At 36.9% G+C, this 16,630-nt stretch overlaps 1 protein-coding gene across 7 annotated transcripts in view; it reads left to right on the forward strand.

Moving 5' to 3' along the window:
* Window positions 1-16,630, forward strand: part of ASH1L (ASH1 like histone lysine methyltransferase) — a 203,310-nt gene that overhangs the window by 72,613 nt on the left and 114,067 nt on the right. For all 7 annotated transcript variants that reach the window (XM_061120600.1, XM_061120603.1, XM_061120604.1 and 4 more), the window contains one exon: window positions 10,785-10,886. In XM_061120600.1, the coding sequence (XP_060976583.1) occupies window positions 10,785-10,886 (102 nt within the window). The remainder of the gene's footprint in view (window positions 1-10,784; window positions 10,887-16,630) is intronic.

Below are 16,630 nucleotides of genomic sequence, written 5' to 3' on the forward strand. Positions count from 1 at the left end.
TCTAGTTGCAGTATGCAGACTTCTCATTGCAGTGGCTTCTCTTGTTGCAGCTCCCAGGCTCTAGAGTGCTTAGGCTTCAGTGGTCGTGGCACAGGGACTTAGCTGCTCCATAGCATGTGGGATCTGCCTGGACCTGGAATCAAACCTATGTCTCCTGCATTGGCAGACAGATTCTTAACCACTGGACCACCAGGAAAGTCCTAAGGCCTCAGTTTTGATAATTTGGTGAAATGGCTCACAGGACTCACTGAAACCACTGAAATTACAATTGCAGTTTTATTATAAAGGATACAGATCCGGAATTGAAGAGATGAATAGGGCAATAGCTGGTGTGGAGAAGGGGACACAGAGTTCCCATACCCTCTTTCTGGAACATGGGTGTGTCATCCTCCCGGTAGATCATTATGTTCGCCAACCAAGAAACTTCACAAGGCCTATGGGTTCAGAATTTTGATTGGGATTTCATTATAAAGGCATGATTGATTAAATCATTGACCATATGTTTGCATTCAGTCTCTAATCCACCTCCATCCTCTGCAGGTTGGGCTTACCCAGAGTTTCAACTGTCTAATCTTGTGGTTGGTCTCTAATGACCAGCCTCCATCCTGAAGGAAGCTTAGGGTTCACCTTAAGTCACCTCTTAGACATAGCAAAGACACTACTATCAGGAAATTCCAAGATTTTTTTTTGAAGTTTTGTGCCAGGAATCAGAGTCAGAGATCCCGTGTATTCTTCATTCTATCACAAGTCTAATTTAAATTCTTTTGTTAATTGATCTGTACCTTGGAATCTCTCTTCTTCATAGTTACTCTTTAGTTAAGTGGGTAAAAATGTGTCTTGATCTACCAACAGGGTTTTTTTTTTCCTCAGGAGGCTAAAGAATGAATAGGAAGTAATAGGGAAATGTGGGCATATAAAATTCTTACAGCTTTGACAGACATGAAATTCTTAACAGACATGAAAATTGGCTTACCTGTTCACAGAAAACCAGCTGAGAAAAAGATTTTTAATTAAGGAAAATAATAAAGAAAAAATGCTAAATCATGGCGTATCTTCTAATTTGATCACTGAAAGTCAGAATTTGTTTTATTTAGGCAAAGCTTAAGAACTTGGTTTTTTTTTTCTTTCTTTTATTTTTTATTTTTATTTTTTTCACTTATTTTTATTAGTTGGAGGCTAATTACTTTACAATATTGTGTGGGTTTGTACAGATGTACAGAACAGACTTTTGGACTCTGTGGGAGAAGGCGAGGGTGGGATGTTTTGAGAGAACAGCATCGAAACATGTATATTATCTATAGTGAAACAGATCACCAGCCCAGGTTGGATGCATGAGACAAGTGCTTGGGCCTGGTGCACTGGGAAGACTCAGAGGGATTGGGTAGAGAGGGAGGTGGGAGGGGGGATCGGGATGGGGAATACAAGAACTTGGTTTTTTAATCTTAACTATTATGATAGCTGTCCGTTCAGCAGTTATTTTGTGTCTATTGTTTGCCAGATACAGAGAATACAAACAAAAGGAATAAGATATAATTTCTGCCTTCAGAGAATTTATAGTTCATTGGAGTATATGAACATGTATACAAATAGTAATTGATAACTCCTAAAATTGAGGTACTCACAGCATATTTTAGGGTGCAGAGAAGAGAAGTACTCACTTAAAAGGAGCCAGGAAGATATTTTGAGTTTATTGTTTAAAGAATAAAGGGTAAAGACTATTTTTCATAGAGAAGTAAGCTTTGGAGGATTTTGGAGACGTGATTCTGTACTTAAGTAACTGAAAATAGTCTGATATGAGACCAGGAAATGTGTTTGGAAAGACAGAGCCTCTTGTTTATGTAGGATACCAAAGAGTTTGGAGTTTACCTTATAGGCAGTGGGAAATTAAGGGTTTTAAAGTAGAATGATTTGCTAAGATCATATGGATAGCACTTTGATAGATAGATTAGAGAAAGATCAGGTAGACCAGTTTGGATATTGTCTCAGTGAAATATTATGGGGGCCTGAACTAAGGTAGTGATAGAGAAAACAACATTCAGAAGAAATAGATTTTATAATTTTGTTTGTTTATTGTTGACTGGGTCTTTGTTGCTGCATGTGGGCTTTCTCTAGTGGCGAGCGAGAGCTACTCTCTGGTTGTGGTATGCTGGCTTCTAGTTGAGGAACATGGGCTCTAGAGCACAGGCTGTGTCGTTGTGCTGCATGAACTTAGTTGCCCTCAGCATATGGAATCCTCCCCAACCAGGGATCAAATCCATGTCCCCTGCATTGGCAGGTGAATTTCCAACCACTGGACCACCAGGGAAGTCCAGAAATAGATTTTTTAAAGTTGTAAAGAAAAGAAAGATTGAAGATTTTAGAATGTCTGTAAGATACCTCTCTCAGGCAGTTGGTTGAATGGTGATGTGGTTAAAAGAAAATATTAGTTGTTCAGTTATGTCCGACTCTCCAACCCCATGGACTGTAGCTGTCCAGTCTCTTCTGTCCATGGAATTCTCCAGGCAAGAATACTGGAGTAGGTAGCCATTCCCTTCTCCAGGGGATCTTCCAGACCCAGGGATCGAACCTGGGTTTCCTGCATTACAGGCAGATTCTTTACCATCTGAGCCACCAGGGAAGCCTAAAAAGGTGGTATGCAAAAGGAGACTGGAGATGGAAAATGGATTTGAGTTTCTTGCTGTTTAGTGGGATATATGAATCTGTAGCTCAAAAGAGAAATCAAACCTGAAGGTAAAGTTTTAGATCCGTGGTTGTTTAAGCAAAGAAATTAAGAGCAGGAATGATAAAGTTCAGGGTGAACACACTGGGTTTCCTAAGGGGGTTTTGTTCTAAGGAGTGTCAGGTGCTGATCATTCAGATAAGGACTGGAAGGAGACAGTTTGCTTTAGCAGATTATCTTCTGTAATCTGAGAGCAATTTCCATAGTGACAATTGTTAGATTTCTGGAGGTTAAGGAATGAATGGGAAATAATAGGGAAATGTGGGCAGTTAAAATTCTTACAGCTTTAAACATTGTAGCAGTCTTGATTGGTTTATTGTTTACTCTTTCCTTATAATTTTGTATTCTGTGAAGGAAATAACTGCATCTTCTCGATGTGTAATTGTCTCTGTCAAATAGTTTTCCTTCTTAAAGTATAAAAAGAGCATAACTAAACTGCATGTAATCTTAAATTGATCTTCTCGGTCATCAGTTTGATAATTTTTCCATACATAACTTGGAGATAGATTCATTATACATAAATTGCTTTCCTGTTAAAATGTCTAAAAACTATTTACGACGTATTCCGGAATGGTCAGTTAGCTTTGGGACATTATTATCCTGAAACAGCTGTCCAGTGCCCAAAGCTGGAACAGTTTAAGCAACAAAATAATGACATTATGCAATTATAACCTAAGGAATAAGGTAAATGTTCATGAGTCCGTGCTGATAGAAATGATTGATTAAGTAAATAAATAGAAAGTGAAAGTGATTTTTCTCAGTTGTGTCCAACTCTTTGGGACCCCAGGGACTGTAGTCCAACCGGGCTCCTCTGTCCATGGGGATTTTCCAAGCAAGAATACTGGAGTGGTTCATCATTACAGAAGTATTCCAAATAATGTATGTAGACTATTCCCCTCAAGAAGGTAAAAATTAACTCCTGAATATGAGCTGAACTTCGTGACTTAATTCCCAAGAACAGATTATGGAAAGGGAAAAGTAGTAATTTTACAGTGAAGACCCATAGCAGACAGACAGCACTTTAAACTGAGTGAAAGTATAATTTCACCAATGATAAGTCATGATGGTAACATGTATCCTCTGATATAATGTGATAGAAGGGAACTTCATTCCTGTGTTACTCTGTGCAAAAACCCTTAATCTCAATGTAAACATACAAAAACATCAAAAAAACAAAGAGCAGGAGTGGAAATATTCCACTCCTGTACAAAATACTTGGCCAGTACTCCTCAAGAGTATCAAAGACCTGGAAAAACAAGGAAAGATTGAGGCAGCCGTCACAGATCAGAGAACATTAAGGAGACTTGATAACTAAATACAGTGATATCCAGATTAAAATCTGGAACATGAGAAGAACATGAGTGGAAAAATTATTCCAATGTCAATTTCATAGTTTTGACAAATATAAGTAAAACATTAACATTAAGGAGAGTTGAGTGTAAAAGACATATGATAACTGACTTTGTAACTTTTCTGTAAGCTTAAATTTATTCCAAAACAATGTTTAGTTTTGTTTTTTTTTAAAGTAGTGATTGTCAAATGAAGCCAATCTCTAACTGATTAAGGAAAAAATAAAAAATATTCTTTACTGTTTGTGTTGAGTAGATTTATCATAAGGGTTAGTTAAAATAAAACAGGCCTATTTGATCATTTATGTTGAATAAATCAGATCAGGGCACAGGCAGAAATGATAGATACACAGTCTGGAACACGGCATTTAACCTTTCCTTGTTTTCATAGTAGGGAATCAAACTGATTTAATCACTTCAGCAGTTTTGAACTAAACAAATCTCAGAAAGCTTTGAAAAGAAAACTAGTTATTTTATAAATGATAGCTTAGTTTTTAATTTTTATGCTGTTCTATTAATACACTTATATAGTAACAGTCTAAAATCAGCTTGATGCAAATAAACTTGTAGTAAAATTATACTCTTAAATGTGGCCAGGTTTCTGGTTTCACCCAGTTGTTGATAACTAATTCTGTTTATTTAAGTATCTTTGTTAAGTAGACATGAAATAGGACTGGTGAGGAAGTTTCTGACTGGAGTGTCAGACACTATCAGTGCTTTTCAGCATTTTCACTTCATAGCTAACTGCATGTGCTAGAACCTGCAGTCTGTTCAGTTCAGTTCAGTCGCTCAGTCGTGTCCGACTCTGCGACCCCATGAACCGCAGCACGCCAGGCCTCCCTGTCCATCACCAACTCCCAGAGTTTACCCAGACTCATGTCCGTTGAGTCTGTGACGCCATCTAACCATCTCATCCTCTGTCGTCCCCTTCTCCTCCTGCCTTCAATCGTTCCCAACATCAGGGTCTTCTCAAATCTTTTTGTTTGGAAAAAGTTTATTTACTATAGTAGAAGCATAATGGTTGAAGCACGGTATATTGAGTCTTACTTTCTTTTTAACTGAATGTGAGCATTGATCAGAATTTTCTGATTTCTTACAATTTCTCTAGGGTGATGTATAAGATATACTTGTAAGTGAAGTGTGAACATGTGGCGATGAAATCAGAAAATTTATTGTGGTGATTAGTACAGTTCTGGGAATTTCCAGAGGAATTCCATTTCAGTGAATTATCTGATTTGGACACTGAGAAATAACCTAATTGGAAGGAGAAAAACACGGACTTTTTAGCATAAAAATCGCCAGCACAGACTCTGAATCATTGTTGTACTGCATTTAATTGATGAGTCAGATGAAATGTATTGCTTTCAGTAAATAAATTTCCCACAATTGGAAACAGCTGTTTTTATTGTGGAACCAGTTCTTATCTCAGCATTCAGCTCATTCAGAAGAAGCTTCCGGGATTCTTATGGTCTGTGAACCATACTGAAGGATTCAGAACTTGAATCTGGAAACAAGAAGACTTGATCAGAGGTTTCCACATGGTTGATATTTTATGTTCATATTCTTCTCCTATGGTGTCCATTTTAGTTGTAACCAGTTTTGATTCAGTCACCATTTAACGAACATTACCAATAGTCTTGACTTATAAATAATAAAAGAAGAGGAATTTCTTAAAATTCAAATTTTGGGACATGCTTTAGTTTTGGTGGGAAGGAGCAATTTAAATTTTAGAAATTACTTTTTAATGTGTTATTTTAAAATAAATTTATAGTTATCTATGGACTAATTACTGCACAGTGTCCAAGTGTAGCGTGGTTAATCTATTTTTCCATAGTTTACCCAAGGATACGTATAGCATTAGAAACCTGAAACAGTTTGCTTATTCAAACTATTCCCTAGTTACTGTCAACAGAGTATAACCAATACTCATACTAGGTTGTTAAAGTTTTAATAGTAGATTTAGACTAAAGAAATGCCTGTTTTATCCAACCAGCTGTCGGTTTCATTCACTGTGTTCTTTTGCTAGCTTACATTTGGAAGTTGCTTGTTTTTTAGCCTAGGACATTCAAGGCTTCAGTGAAGTAATTACGTTGAATCTTTTTTCCAATGTTTTGTGATATCTTCCACCTCTCCTGCACACTGTATCAGTAGGAATTTTTTCTATTTATGCAGATATCTTTGCCTGTATGACTCTATCCTCACACTCGGGCATCTGTAAATGTAGTTATTTCTTTTTTATCTTAGATTTGTTTCAGTTTCTCCTCTGTAGACATCAGTCAAGATCTCTTGTGACCAGTCAACTTGAGAACAGCTTCTTGGTTTCCACACGTTTTTGTGTATAATATAAAGATTTCCAGATTCTTAACCCCTTTTAAATGTAGGTATGTTCTTTTTTGCTTTCTTAAGTTTCGACATTCTTATCCATGGTTTCATCTTATGACTTTGCTATAAAAGTACCATCTTTTTTGTCTAATTTGGTGCAGATGTTTCCCCCAAACCTGTCTTTGTCTTTAAAAGTTCATCCAATAATGGTCAGATAAAAACCCAGAGATTCCATAGTCAAAACCACTTGCAAGGCTTCCTCACATTTCCAAGTTTTTTTTTTTAATTCTTAATTTCCTTATTATTATCCCAATTAACAGTATTGTCTCTCTTCAGTTTCCTTCCTTAGTAGTAGTCCACCTTCTTTTTTACATGAATGTCTCAACTGACGGAAAAGAATTTACTTGTAGTCTTCACCTTACATTTATGTTAAATTCCAGTTTTATTTACATACTACTTCTATGATTTATCTTTAATTTCTCTTTCCTTCATTTATATGTATAGAATTCCTAAATATATTTCTGAAGCTGTTATCAGAGTGATGAGATGCTCAGTAGGGTTTCTACCAAATAGTGAATTGAGGAATTCCTATTAATATTCTCTGCTTGCTTCTGAAGTAATGAGAAATGAGAACTCATTTCCGTGAGAATTCTCCGATATTTAGAATTATATGTCTTCTCCGTGTGTATTCTTTGAGGAAGTATCAGATTTTCATGAATTGGAATACAAACAGACCTCCTGTCTTGTGAGGAGTGGAGAGTCTTCACTTATCCCTCCTGGCAGATCTAAAATGACCGCTGATGCTAAAGCCATACCACCCTGAATGTGCCCAATCTCGTCTCATCATGAAATGACCCCTGATGACACATGAACAAATATTCGTCACAGGATGGAGATGATAACAGAGCAGTAACTCCTTTTAGGAATCAGCCGTGATTTAGAAGAACCAAAAAGCCAAACAATAGAAGCAGAAAACTACTTTCTCCACTGGTACAGAGCTGAACAGAGAACCAAACACTTTCTGGTTCTGACTCATCCGTTGAGCACATCTTATTTTATTGATAGAATCCCAAACCTGGAGAAGCTATGATGAAGAGTCAGTGAATTAGGAGATACACTTCAGAGGAGCTTTTTCCAACCTTATGATTACCCACCAGCCCTGGAGTTACCTATCTTAATAGTAATTCTTAATTAGAGGTACTTATTTTACAAGTACTTCTTTATGTTGAAGATAGATGCTTGATATTCTCCAATAGTTCTGGTTCCTAATTGGATGTAAGGCTCTGTCCCTCTTTAATTTTAATGTTGAGTGGTTGTCTATGCATATCAGTGACATCATTAAGTATTTAGAGTCTAAAAGTTCTATGATAAACCTAAGGAGCCAATTAGTATAACATCGGTCAAAGCCTTCTGAACTTTTTACATTATCTCATTTTGGAACTCACAACAGCCATGTCAGTTAAGAATCCTTTATTAAATGCACATTCCAGTGTGTTTACTTGCCTAGATCTTGTTTTTCAATTCATAGCAGTGCCAGGAGTCAAACTAAGGATACTGTGCTCCATAGTTCATGTACTTAACACTGCTACACTCAACTCGACATTGCATTCTGAAACATAAATATGTTGGTCTCTTGAAATGAGCATACTCATTCTCTGGGCATTGTCTTGTTCTCCCCTATGCACCCAATTGCATAATGGCACTTATAAAACAGTGTGTTTCTGGTAGTATTAGAGAACATGTTTTATGATTTCTGTTATTAGGCCAGTTTTAACATGTTTTTGAAAGTCTTTAACAGGTTGTTATTTAGCTCTTTCAAATAAGTTTATATCATCATTTTCTAGTCTTAAACTTGATTGCTTTACACCATTAGTTAATGTTTTTTTCCGTCAGGTATCCACACCCTCCTCTTCTGACTCCTCCTGTAAGCAATGTTTTTGAGTGAAATGAAGGTCTAGATCAGCTGATTATCAAGCCCTAGAGATCTGTATCTTCAGGGATACAACTTTATTCCCCCTTAAATATGAAAAATTATGAGGAACAGCTCTACTTTATATGAACAGGGAATTCAGACTTTTTAACATGAAAATTGAGGATCTTCCTGGATGAAGTTTTATTCCAGTTTCCTATTATATCCTAAAAATAGGCTGCTGGCCTCCATTACTTTCAGGAAATGAAAAATGGCTCCAAAGCTAAGTGAGCTAAGCCATCTCTCTCTCAATTGTTTCAGTTTCTCAGGAATTGCTGTACAAAGCTGCCAATAACGGTCTCCGGGGATCTGACCCCCATTCCACCTCCCACTGCCTCCTCTGCAGCTCCAGATGCCACCAAAAGAAGGAGCTTTGAAGAAAGTGCCTGTACCCTCTTTTACCCTGAGGTGGGTGAGGCCAGGCAGGGTGATTCTCAGGATATCCTGATGATCAAAGGTATAGTTGAAGCCTTCATCAAGACTTTCTTGAAGATGACCAAGAAATTTGGGAAACGTTGCCAAATAGCCTAGAAACTGAAGACGGAGCTCAAGAATGGATGGCTCAAATGCCACCTGAAGTGTAATACATGATAGCATACAAGACCCTAAATAAGCTCCTTGAGGGCAGAAACTATTACACTGTTTTTACTATCTCTCCCTTGCCCACCTCTACAATGTCTAGGATAGTGCCAAACATATAAACTATACTCAATAAATGTAAGTTTGTAACTGAGAGAGAAGACTTTATAGAAAGTGCTCTCCAATCCCTTCTTTCCCTAGTGCTTAATCTAAGATTGTTTGCCCATTCATCAGGAGAATAATGATAAAGAGAGTTCAGTGATGTCTCAAGCTTCTTGGCCACTGTTGTCTTCTGTCTTGGCTGTGTGTCTGAGTAGGAAATACTTATCTGTCCTGTCCAGTATAGGAATTTTTCAGTATTAATGCTTAAATTTATGTCTTTGCTGATGCCTGGGCTTTTACTTTTTAGATATTTTATTGTAATAGTTTAGCTCTTTAATGGAAATCTTATCTGAACCACATTCTAGGGGGATTTATTGTATTGTTGGTTTTTAAAAATCCCTTTGTATCTGTTTTTAAGATTCAACAATAAACAGACTTGCTTCTTAATTATAGCTTAACAGTAGTCATCACTGTGTTTCCAAAGTGGGATATTCTATCATAACATCAATTTCCCCCAAATGTAACTTGTTACTCTTGAATGGCAACACATCATCTTATATCTCACCAGAGCAATGCTAAAAAAGCCTGCTTGAAAGAATATTTATAGTGATGTGATTTAAGACACTGAGTGATTAAAACAAAGTTCATGGTTTACTGTTTTTCTTCCAGAAACAGAAATATTAGAAACTTAGCTCCATTGAGTTCTTCTATCCCCACGTTGTCCTGTTTGTCAGTCATTTAGTCATTTCAATAAGGAGTTAATTCTGATTTAGAAACAGATCTTTAAAAAAATCTCATCTTCAGATATTTAATTTCTTGTACATTTTGAGCCTCCAGTTATGTGTACGACTTTGTTTTTTTAAGTTAAAAGTGAACATTTCAGACTGCTACTAGTTTTTTGACAAACAGTTGGTCATTATGTATTCTCAGCAGGTGGCTTTTTTAGGGTATAAAAAGTCCAGTATCAGAACCAAGTATATTTTATTCAGGAAAATAATCTTTCCTGAATGACATACTGTCTCTTGAGTAAGAGTTTTGTAAATTATGCTGCATTTATTTGAGGTTTTTGATAAGAGTATGAGACTTTTTTTTTTTTTAAAGGAAATGGAGTTTCTTTATCTTCATGAACTTTTATGTGTATAACCAAGGAACCTTAAGTGTAAGTGATAAAAGAGGTTTAGTCTGTTGCATAGATAATCACAAATTCCTTCTGAATGATCTCTGAGGATTATATGGCATGTGTGGATTTGAGGTTCAGCTCTTTTAATTTTCATCTCTGATTCCATTAAGTAAAATGCTCAGGTTGGACCTGCTTTTCTCGCATCAGTTGTTCTTAATTAATTGCACTGTAGTTTTGTCAGTTTATACGATGAATTTGAGTCAATAATCAGGAACAGAGTTGATCAGATTATTGCTAGTGATTTTTATTGCTAAATATCTTAATAATATGTTTGATAGTGGTAATACATAAAAACTAAATCATATGTTTTTTCATCCTTCCACTATAACTAGTTTTTCCTCTGTTAATGTAAATTACGTATATGAGACCTGTGAAATTCTGTGTGCAACATCCAGTGTGATTTCTCCTTCGAGTAATGTACTCTTACTGTCAACTTGAAAGTCATATTATTACAGAGAATTGCAGTGGCAACAGCTAAAATATTACAGTTCTAACACAGAACGGTTTCACATTATTTCTGGACTTGGATTTTCCTATGATTTCTATCTTTTCCTGTCTCTCCAGGTTCCCAGCCAGCCTCAGATAAGTCTTCCCAGCGACCATCAGAGAGCACAAACTGTAGCCCTACACGAAAGAGGTCTTCATCTGAGAGTACTTCTTCAACAGGTAAGTGCTATTGTTTTAATAGACTCTTAAGATAATTTCCCAACTGTCACTTGTGAACAGACTTGCAAAAAAAAAAAAAAAATATATATATATATATATATATTTTGGCCTTGCCTTTCTATGTAGCATGAGAGGACTCAGTTTCCTGACCAGGGATTGAACCTCTAGCCAAATCCTAACCTGCTAGACCACCAGGGCAATGGCACCCCAGTCCAGTACTCTTGCCTGGAAAATCTCATGGACGGAGGAGCCTGGTAGGCTGCGGTCCATGGGGTCGCTAAGAATCAGACACGACTGAGCGACTTCACTTCCACTTTTCACTTTCATGCGTTGGAGAAGGAAATGGCAACCCACTCCAGTGTTCTTGCCTGGAGAATCCCAGGGATGGGGGAGCCTGGTGGACTGCCATCTATGGGGTCGCACAGAGTTGGACATGACTGATCTGTCCAGGGAACTCCCTTACAATAGATTTACACTATAGACTGCAATTTAAATTGGCTCGCAGTATTATACTATAGAAAAAACAAGTAAATGGTCCTGCAATATGAGAATAATAATGTATATTGTAAAATAGGGCTTCTCTGGTGGCTCAGATGGTGAAGAATCCGCCTGCAATGCAGGAGACCCGTGTTCGATCCCTTGGTTGGGAAGATCCCTTTGAGAAGGGAATGGCTACCCAGTCCAGTATTCTTGTCTGAAGAATCCCATGAGAGGGAGCCTGTCTGGCTAGTCCATGGGAACACAAAGAGTCAAAGCTGAGCGACTAAGCACCCACACATTGAAACAATAAAACAGTAGTCCCCTTTTATGACCAATTAAGCATACTCCGAGAGATATAGTGATTTTATTTTTTTCTTCTAGTTTTATTGAGATATAATATACACTGTATAAGGTGTACAACCTAATGATTTTACTTACTTATATCACGAAAGAGTCACCACAATAAGTTTAGTGAACATCCATCATCTCATACAGATACAAAATAAGAGACATTTTTTTCCTTGTGATGATAACTCTTAGGATTTACTCTCTTAACAACTTTAATATATAACATACAGCAGTGCTAATTTTACTTATGTTGTGTATTGCATCCTTAGTATTTAATTTATCGTATAACTGAAAGTTTGTAGAGGTATAGTGATTTTGATGTAGTTTAGAAGGAATAATTCAAAATGAATAGTTACAAAGATAGGCATACACAAAAATAGAGATTTTGAAAGTGGAATTGAGATAATGGGGTATGTAATATAACAGGGACTGTAGATTGGAGCTATCTAATAAAGACAGATATATATAAAGTTGTTTAGTAAAGTGATGGTTTCCAGTAGCATTTACACATCTTTGAGATTTGTAAAACAATTTGAGGTTGTAAGAAGAACCTCTATTAATGTTTATTTCAAATCAACCATTAAAAATTGTCATTTATGTATTTTAATATATATAACCTCTTCCTAGGGCTTCACTAGTGGCTCAGACAGTGAAGAATCTCCCTGTAATATGGGAGACCAGAGTTTAGTCCCTGGGTTAGGAAGATCCCCTGGAGAAGGGCATGGCAACCCACTCCAGTATTCTTGACTGGAAAATTCCACAGTCAGAGGAGCCTGGCAGGCTGTTGTCTGTGGGCTCTCAAAGAGTTGGACATGACTGAGCAACTAACATTACAGTAACCTCTTCATACAGTATAACATATCTCTATACTTTATACAGTATACAGATTGTGCTCTCAGTTCTCTTCTTACTGATAGTATGTGTGTTTACCAAAAAAAAAAAAGTAGAGAATGATATATGTCTTCTACCTTTTTAGAGGATTGGAGAGTAGGAAATCATGGAGTTTTTTAAAATTAATTTTTAAGTCGGAGGATAACGGCCTCACTGTGTTGTGTTAGTCTCTGCTGTACATCGACAGGCATCAGCTGTGAGTACACACACACCCCTCTCTGTGGAGCGTCCCCCCTGCCCATCCCCCGCCCCCCCTTAGGCCACCTGGAGCACCGCGCTGGGCTCCCTGTGCCATGCAGCACTTCCCACTGTTTCACACATGGTGTGTGTGTACGTCAGTGCTGCTCTCTTAGTCTGCCCCGCGCTCTGTCACCCGCTCTCTCCACAGGTCTGTTCTCTACATTTGCATCTCTATTAGTAGGGAATCATTTTTAATTTATCAGTATTATCAGGCAAAATGGGGAGTCTCATTCCCAGCAATGGGGGTAATATATGTAAAGGGGAGAGCTGTAAGTTTAAAAAATTAAGGAGCCAGTGTGGTTGGAATACAGACAGCAACTGAATATGAAGTTGGAGAGGTATGTGAGGACCAGTCATGTAGAGTCTTATTGATAACACTTAGAAGCCTTTGAAAGTTTTAGCAAGGAAGTGACATATTGTTTCTTAGCTTTCTGTCCATGTGGTTTTGCTTAGCAGATCATTTAATGATGTATGATTGTGATGCATGGTGGTGTCCGACTCTTTACGACCCTATGGACTGTAGCCCACCAGGCTTTTCTGTCCATGGGACTCTCCAGGGAGGAATACTGGAGTGGGTTGCTATTTCCTTCTCCAGGCATCTTCCCAACTCAGGGATTGAACCTGCATCTCTTCTGTCTCCTGCACTGGAAGGCGGGTTCTTTACCACTAGCACCAACATCAGAAAATTTCATTTCTTCATCAGCATAAGGCCTCAGTGTCAAATTGTATCAATATGGTATTTAATTTTTATTTGATGGTTATCTTCACCATATTTGAAGTTTTTATTAGTACCATAGTGCCAAAGATACAGTGGAGTTGAAATAGCAATGATAGTTTTGTCTCTCATAGTACTTTGTGGTTTATACTACTTGGGCGAGACTTTTAAACTCTTTCACAATGAGTGACTACTTTTGATGGGATCAGCCTAGACCAGGGTTCAGCAAACCACAACCTATGGACTAAATGTTGTCCAAGGCCTCTTTATTGTGCAGTCTTCAAGCTAAGAATTGATTTTACATTTTTAAAGGGTTTTTTTGTTTTCTTAAAGGGAAAGAAAAAAGTGTAATATGTGCGAGAAATTGTGTGTGTCCTCAAAAGTCTAAAATATTTACTATCTTTTTAAAGAAGAGGTTTGCCAACTCCCAAAGAAAAAAATGAATTAGATTTCAATAAGAGACACACCTATGAAGAAAATCACCAAAATGTTTTATTTTAGTAAATAATATTTAGGGTTACCATATGTATAAAGCACTGGGGATACAAGCATGAATAAAATAAGGTTCCTGCCCTCAAGGATTCAGACATATTCACCAATTAAAAAGTATTAAGTTTTGTAACAGGCCAGTATACAAACTGTTATGACACACAGAGGTACGCAACTACTAACCACTGACGTACTGAAATTATGACCTGTATGCTACTATAATTTAAGGAGACGGGTGGGACAAGGACATGAAGTTGTGAAAGAAATAATGGGTTTTATTAGATATGATGTATTTACTTATGTGACAGAATTGAGATATTTTTATAGATGGAGTTGGGAGCTATCAAAGGATTTTGAACAAGGAAGATGAAAAGTATTTGATGTATTGTATCAACCAGAATAAGCTAGCTTTTGCAGTGCTTAAAAAAAAAAAAAAAATCCCAAAATTTCAGTGACTTAAAACAACAAAGACATTTTTTGTTCATGCTATATGACCATGATGGTTCTGCTCCATGTTATCTCTAGTAGCAAGTCTGATGGAGCAGCTTCTATGTATCTGGAGTGTTACTTGTCTTATGAAAGAGAGTGAAGGACCATAGTAATGCACTAACTAGCTTTTAAAAGTTCTGTCCAGAGGTAATATACGTTAATTCTCATATTTCAGTGCCAAAGCAAGTGACATTGGTTAAGTCTTATGTCAAAGAAGTATGGGAAGTATAATCCTACCAAGGGAGGAGCAAGCAGATATTTATGAATAATAATATAGTGTGCCACATGTGCATTTTAGAAAAATGCATAACGTTACAGTATGGAGAATGAACTGTTGAGTGAGAAATGTGTAGAGACAGTAGATAATGGCTTTTGGTTTGGATATATTAAACTGCCTTTGGGTTATTGAGATAGAAATGTTAGCCATTTGGAAGGTGTGGTTTATAGTTTATGATGCCTGTGGTAGAGGTACGGATCTAGCAGTGTGTATATAAACTTAAATCTGTCAGTGAATGAGGTTGCCCAGAGAGAAAGTGTAATTTGAAAAGATGACAGAGTTGGAGATTTAAGATACGTTAGATTTGAGAAGAAAGTGGATGAAAAGATGTCAGTGAATGCCATAAAATTTTAAATAGTTTTTTTAATATAAAAAATAAAGAGGACATGTCATAGAAGCCTCTTAATGTCAGATGTCATATGGAAATCAAGAAAGATGTAGACAGAAAGTGTGAAATGATTGTGGAAAAGATTTTTAGAAAAACAGGTGTAAAGTGAGAGCAGTTTGGAGGCTTTAGGTGAGGAAAGGAGACTATTGGAATTCAGGTTACATTGAAATAAATTAGAGCTCTTTATTTCCACCAGTGTGGTAGATTAGATGTGCAGAGTAAGCAATCTTCTTGATGCCTGAAACTAAGTAAAATGTGGGAAACATTTCTGAATACCTTGCTTAACTTTGAAATAAGTAAATAGAAAACCAGAAATGTCCAGAAAGCTTGATTCAACAAAAACAAATAGCATTAGAGGTCTTTGACACCTACTTGAGTCCTGGTTATATTGAGCCTGCTTATTGGAGCACATTCAGTTAATAAGAGACAAAGAACAAAGCCTAGGGCTCTAGCAGACAGAGGTTTCCATCAGATTTCCCTTCATGAATGTGTAACACCCTAATGGTGACTCCAGTGTAAGATCAGATAGAAACAAATCTATCACAGAAGTTGGATCCTTATTTCACTTTTATCTTTGGGTAAAGCGGAAAAAAGAGTTCCTGAACACAAGCTCACACTCACCTTCTGTGTTTCATGCAGATGTATATTGCCTGTGAGACAAAGAAAAAGTTGAATAAAATTTTGTTGTAGATTGGTAGCGCCTCCAGTTGCCTTGCAGAGCCAAAGGCGAGTTTAACTTGTCTTCATCATAAAGCTGAGTTTCTTTTTTGATTAGGGTATCCTTGATCTTGATTTATCTGGCATTCTCATTTACTCCAGCAACACAGGAATGCCAGCCTTTATCTTGCAATTGAAAGGCAGATGAATCAACCAGAACTATGTATATTCAATTTCTCCAACTTAACATTTTAAAAAGGAAGACAGCAAAATCGAAACACTTTAACAATGTATCATTACAGCATTTGGCATCAATCAAAAATTAATAGACATGCCAAGAAGCAAGAAAATATGACTAAATAGAATATGGAATAATAGTCAGTGGGAACTGGCACAGAAATACTATGTGATGGAATTAACAGACAAGTAAGTACATTAAAATAGCTATCCTTGAGGATTTAAAGGAAAACATGAATATAGTGAATAGTGAAAATGGAAGCTATTTTTAAAATCCAAGGTTAACTTCTTTAGATGATAAATATCTGAAGTGAAAATTTCATTGAATGGGATAACAGCAGATTAGACACTCCAGAAGAAAAATTCTTTGAACTTGGAACAATACTATTAAAATCTATCTAAAATGAAGTGTAGGGACTTCCCTGTTTGTTCAGTAGTTAAGAGTACACCCTCCCAATGCAGGGGACGCAGGACGCAGGTTGGATCCCTAGTCGGGAAACTAAGATTTCACATGCCTTGTGGCAACTAAGCCC

The sequence above is a fragment of the Dama dama genome, chromosome 20 (assembly GCF_033118175.1).
Source record: "Dama dama isolate Ldn47 chromosome 20, ASM3311817v1, whole genome shotgun sequence".
NCBI lineage: Eukaryota > Metazoa > Chordata > Mammalia > Artiodactyla > Cervidae > Dama > Dama dama.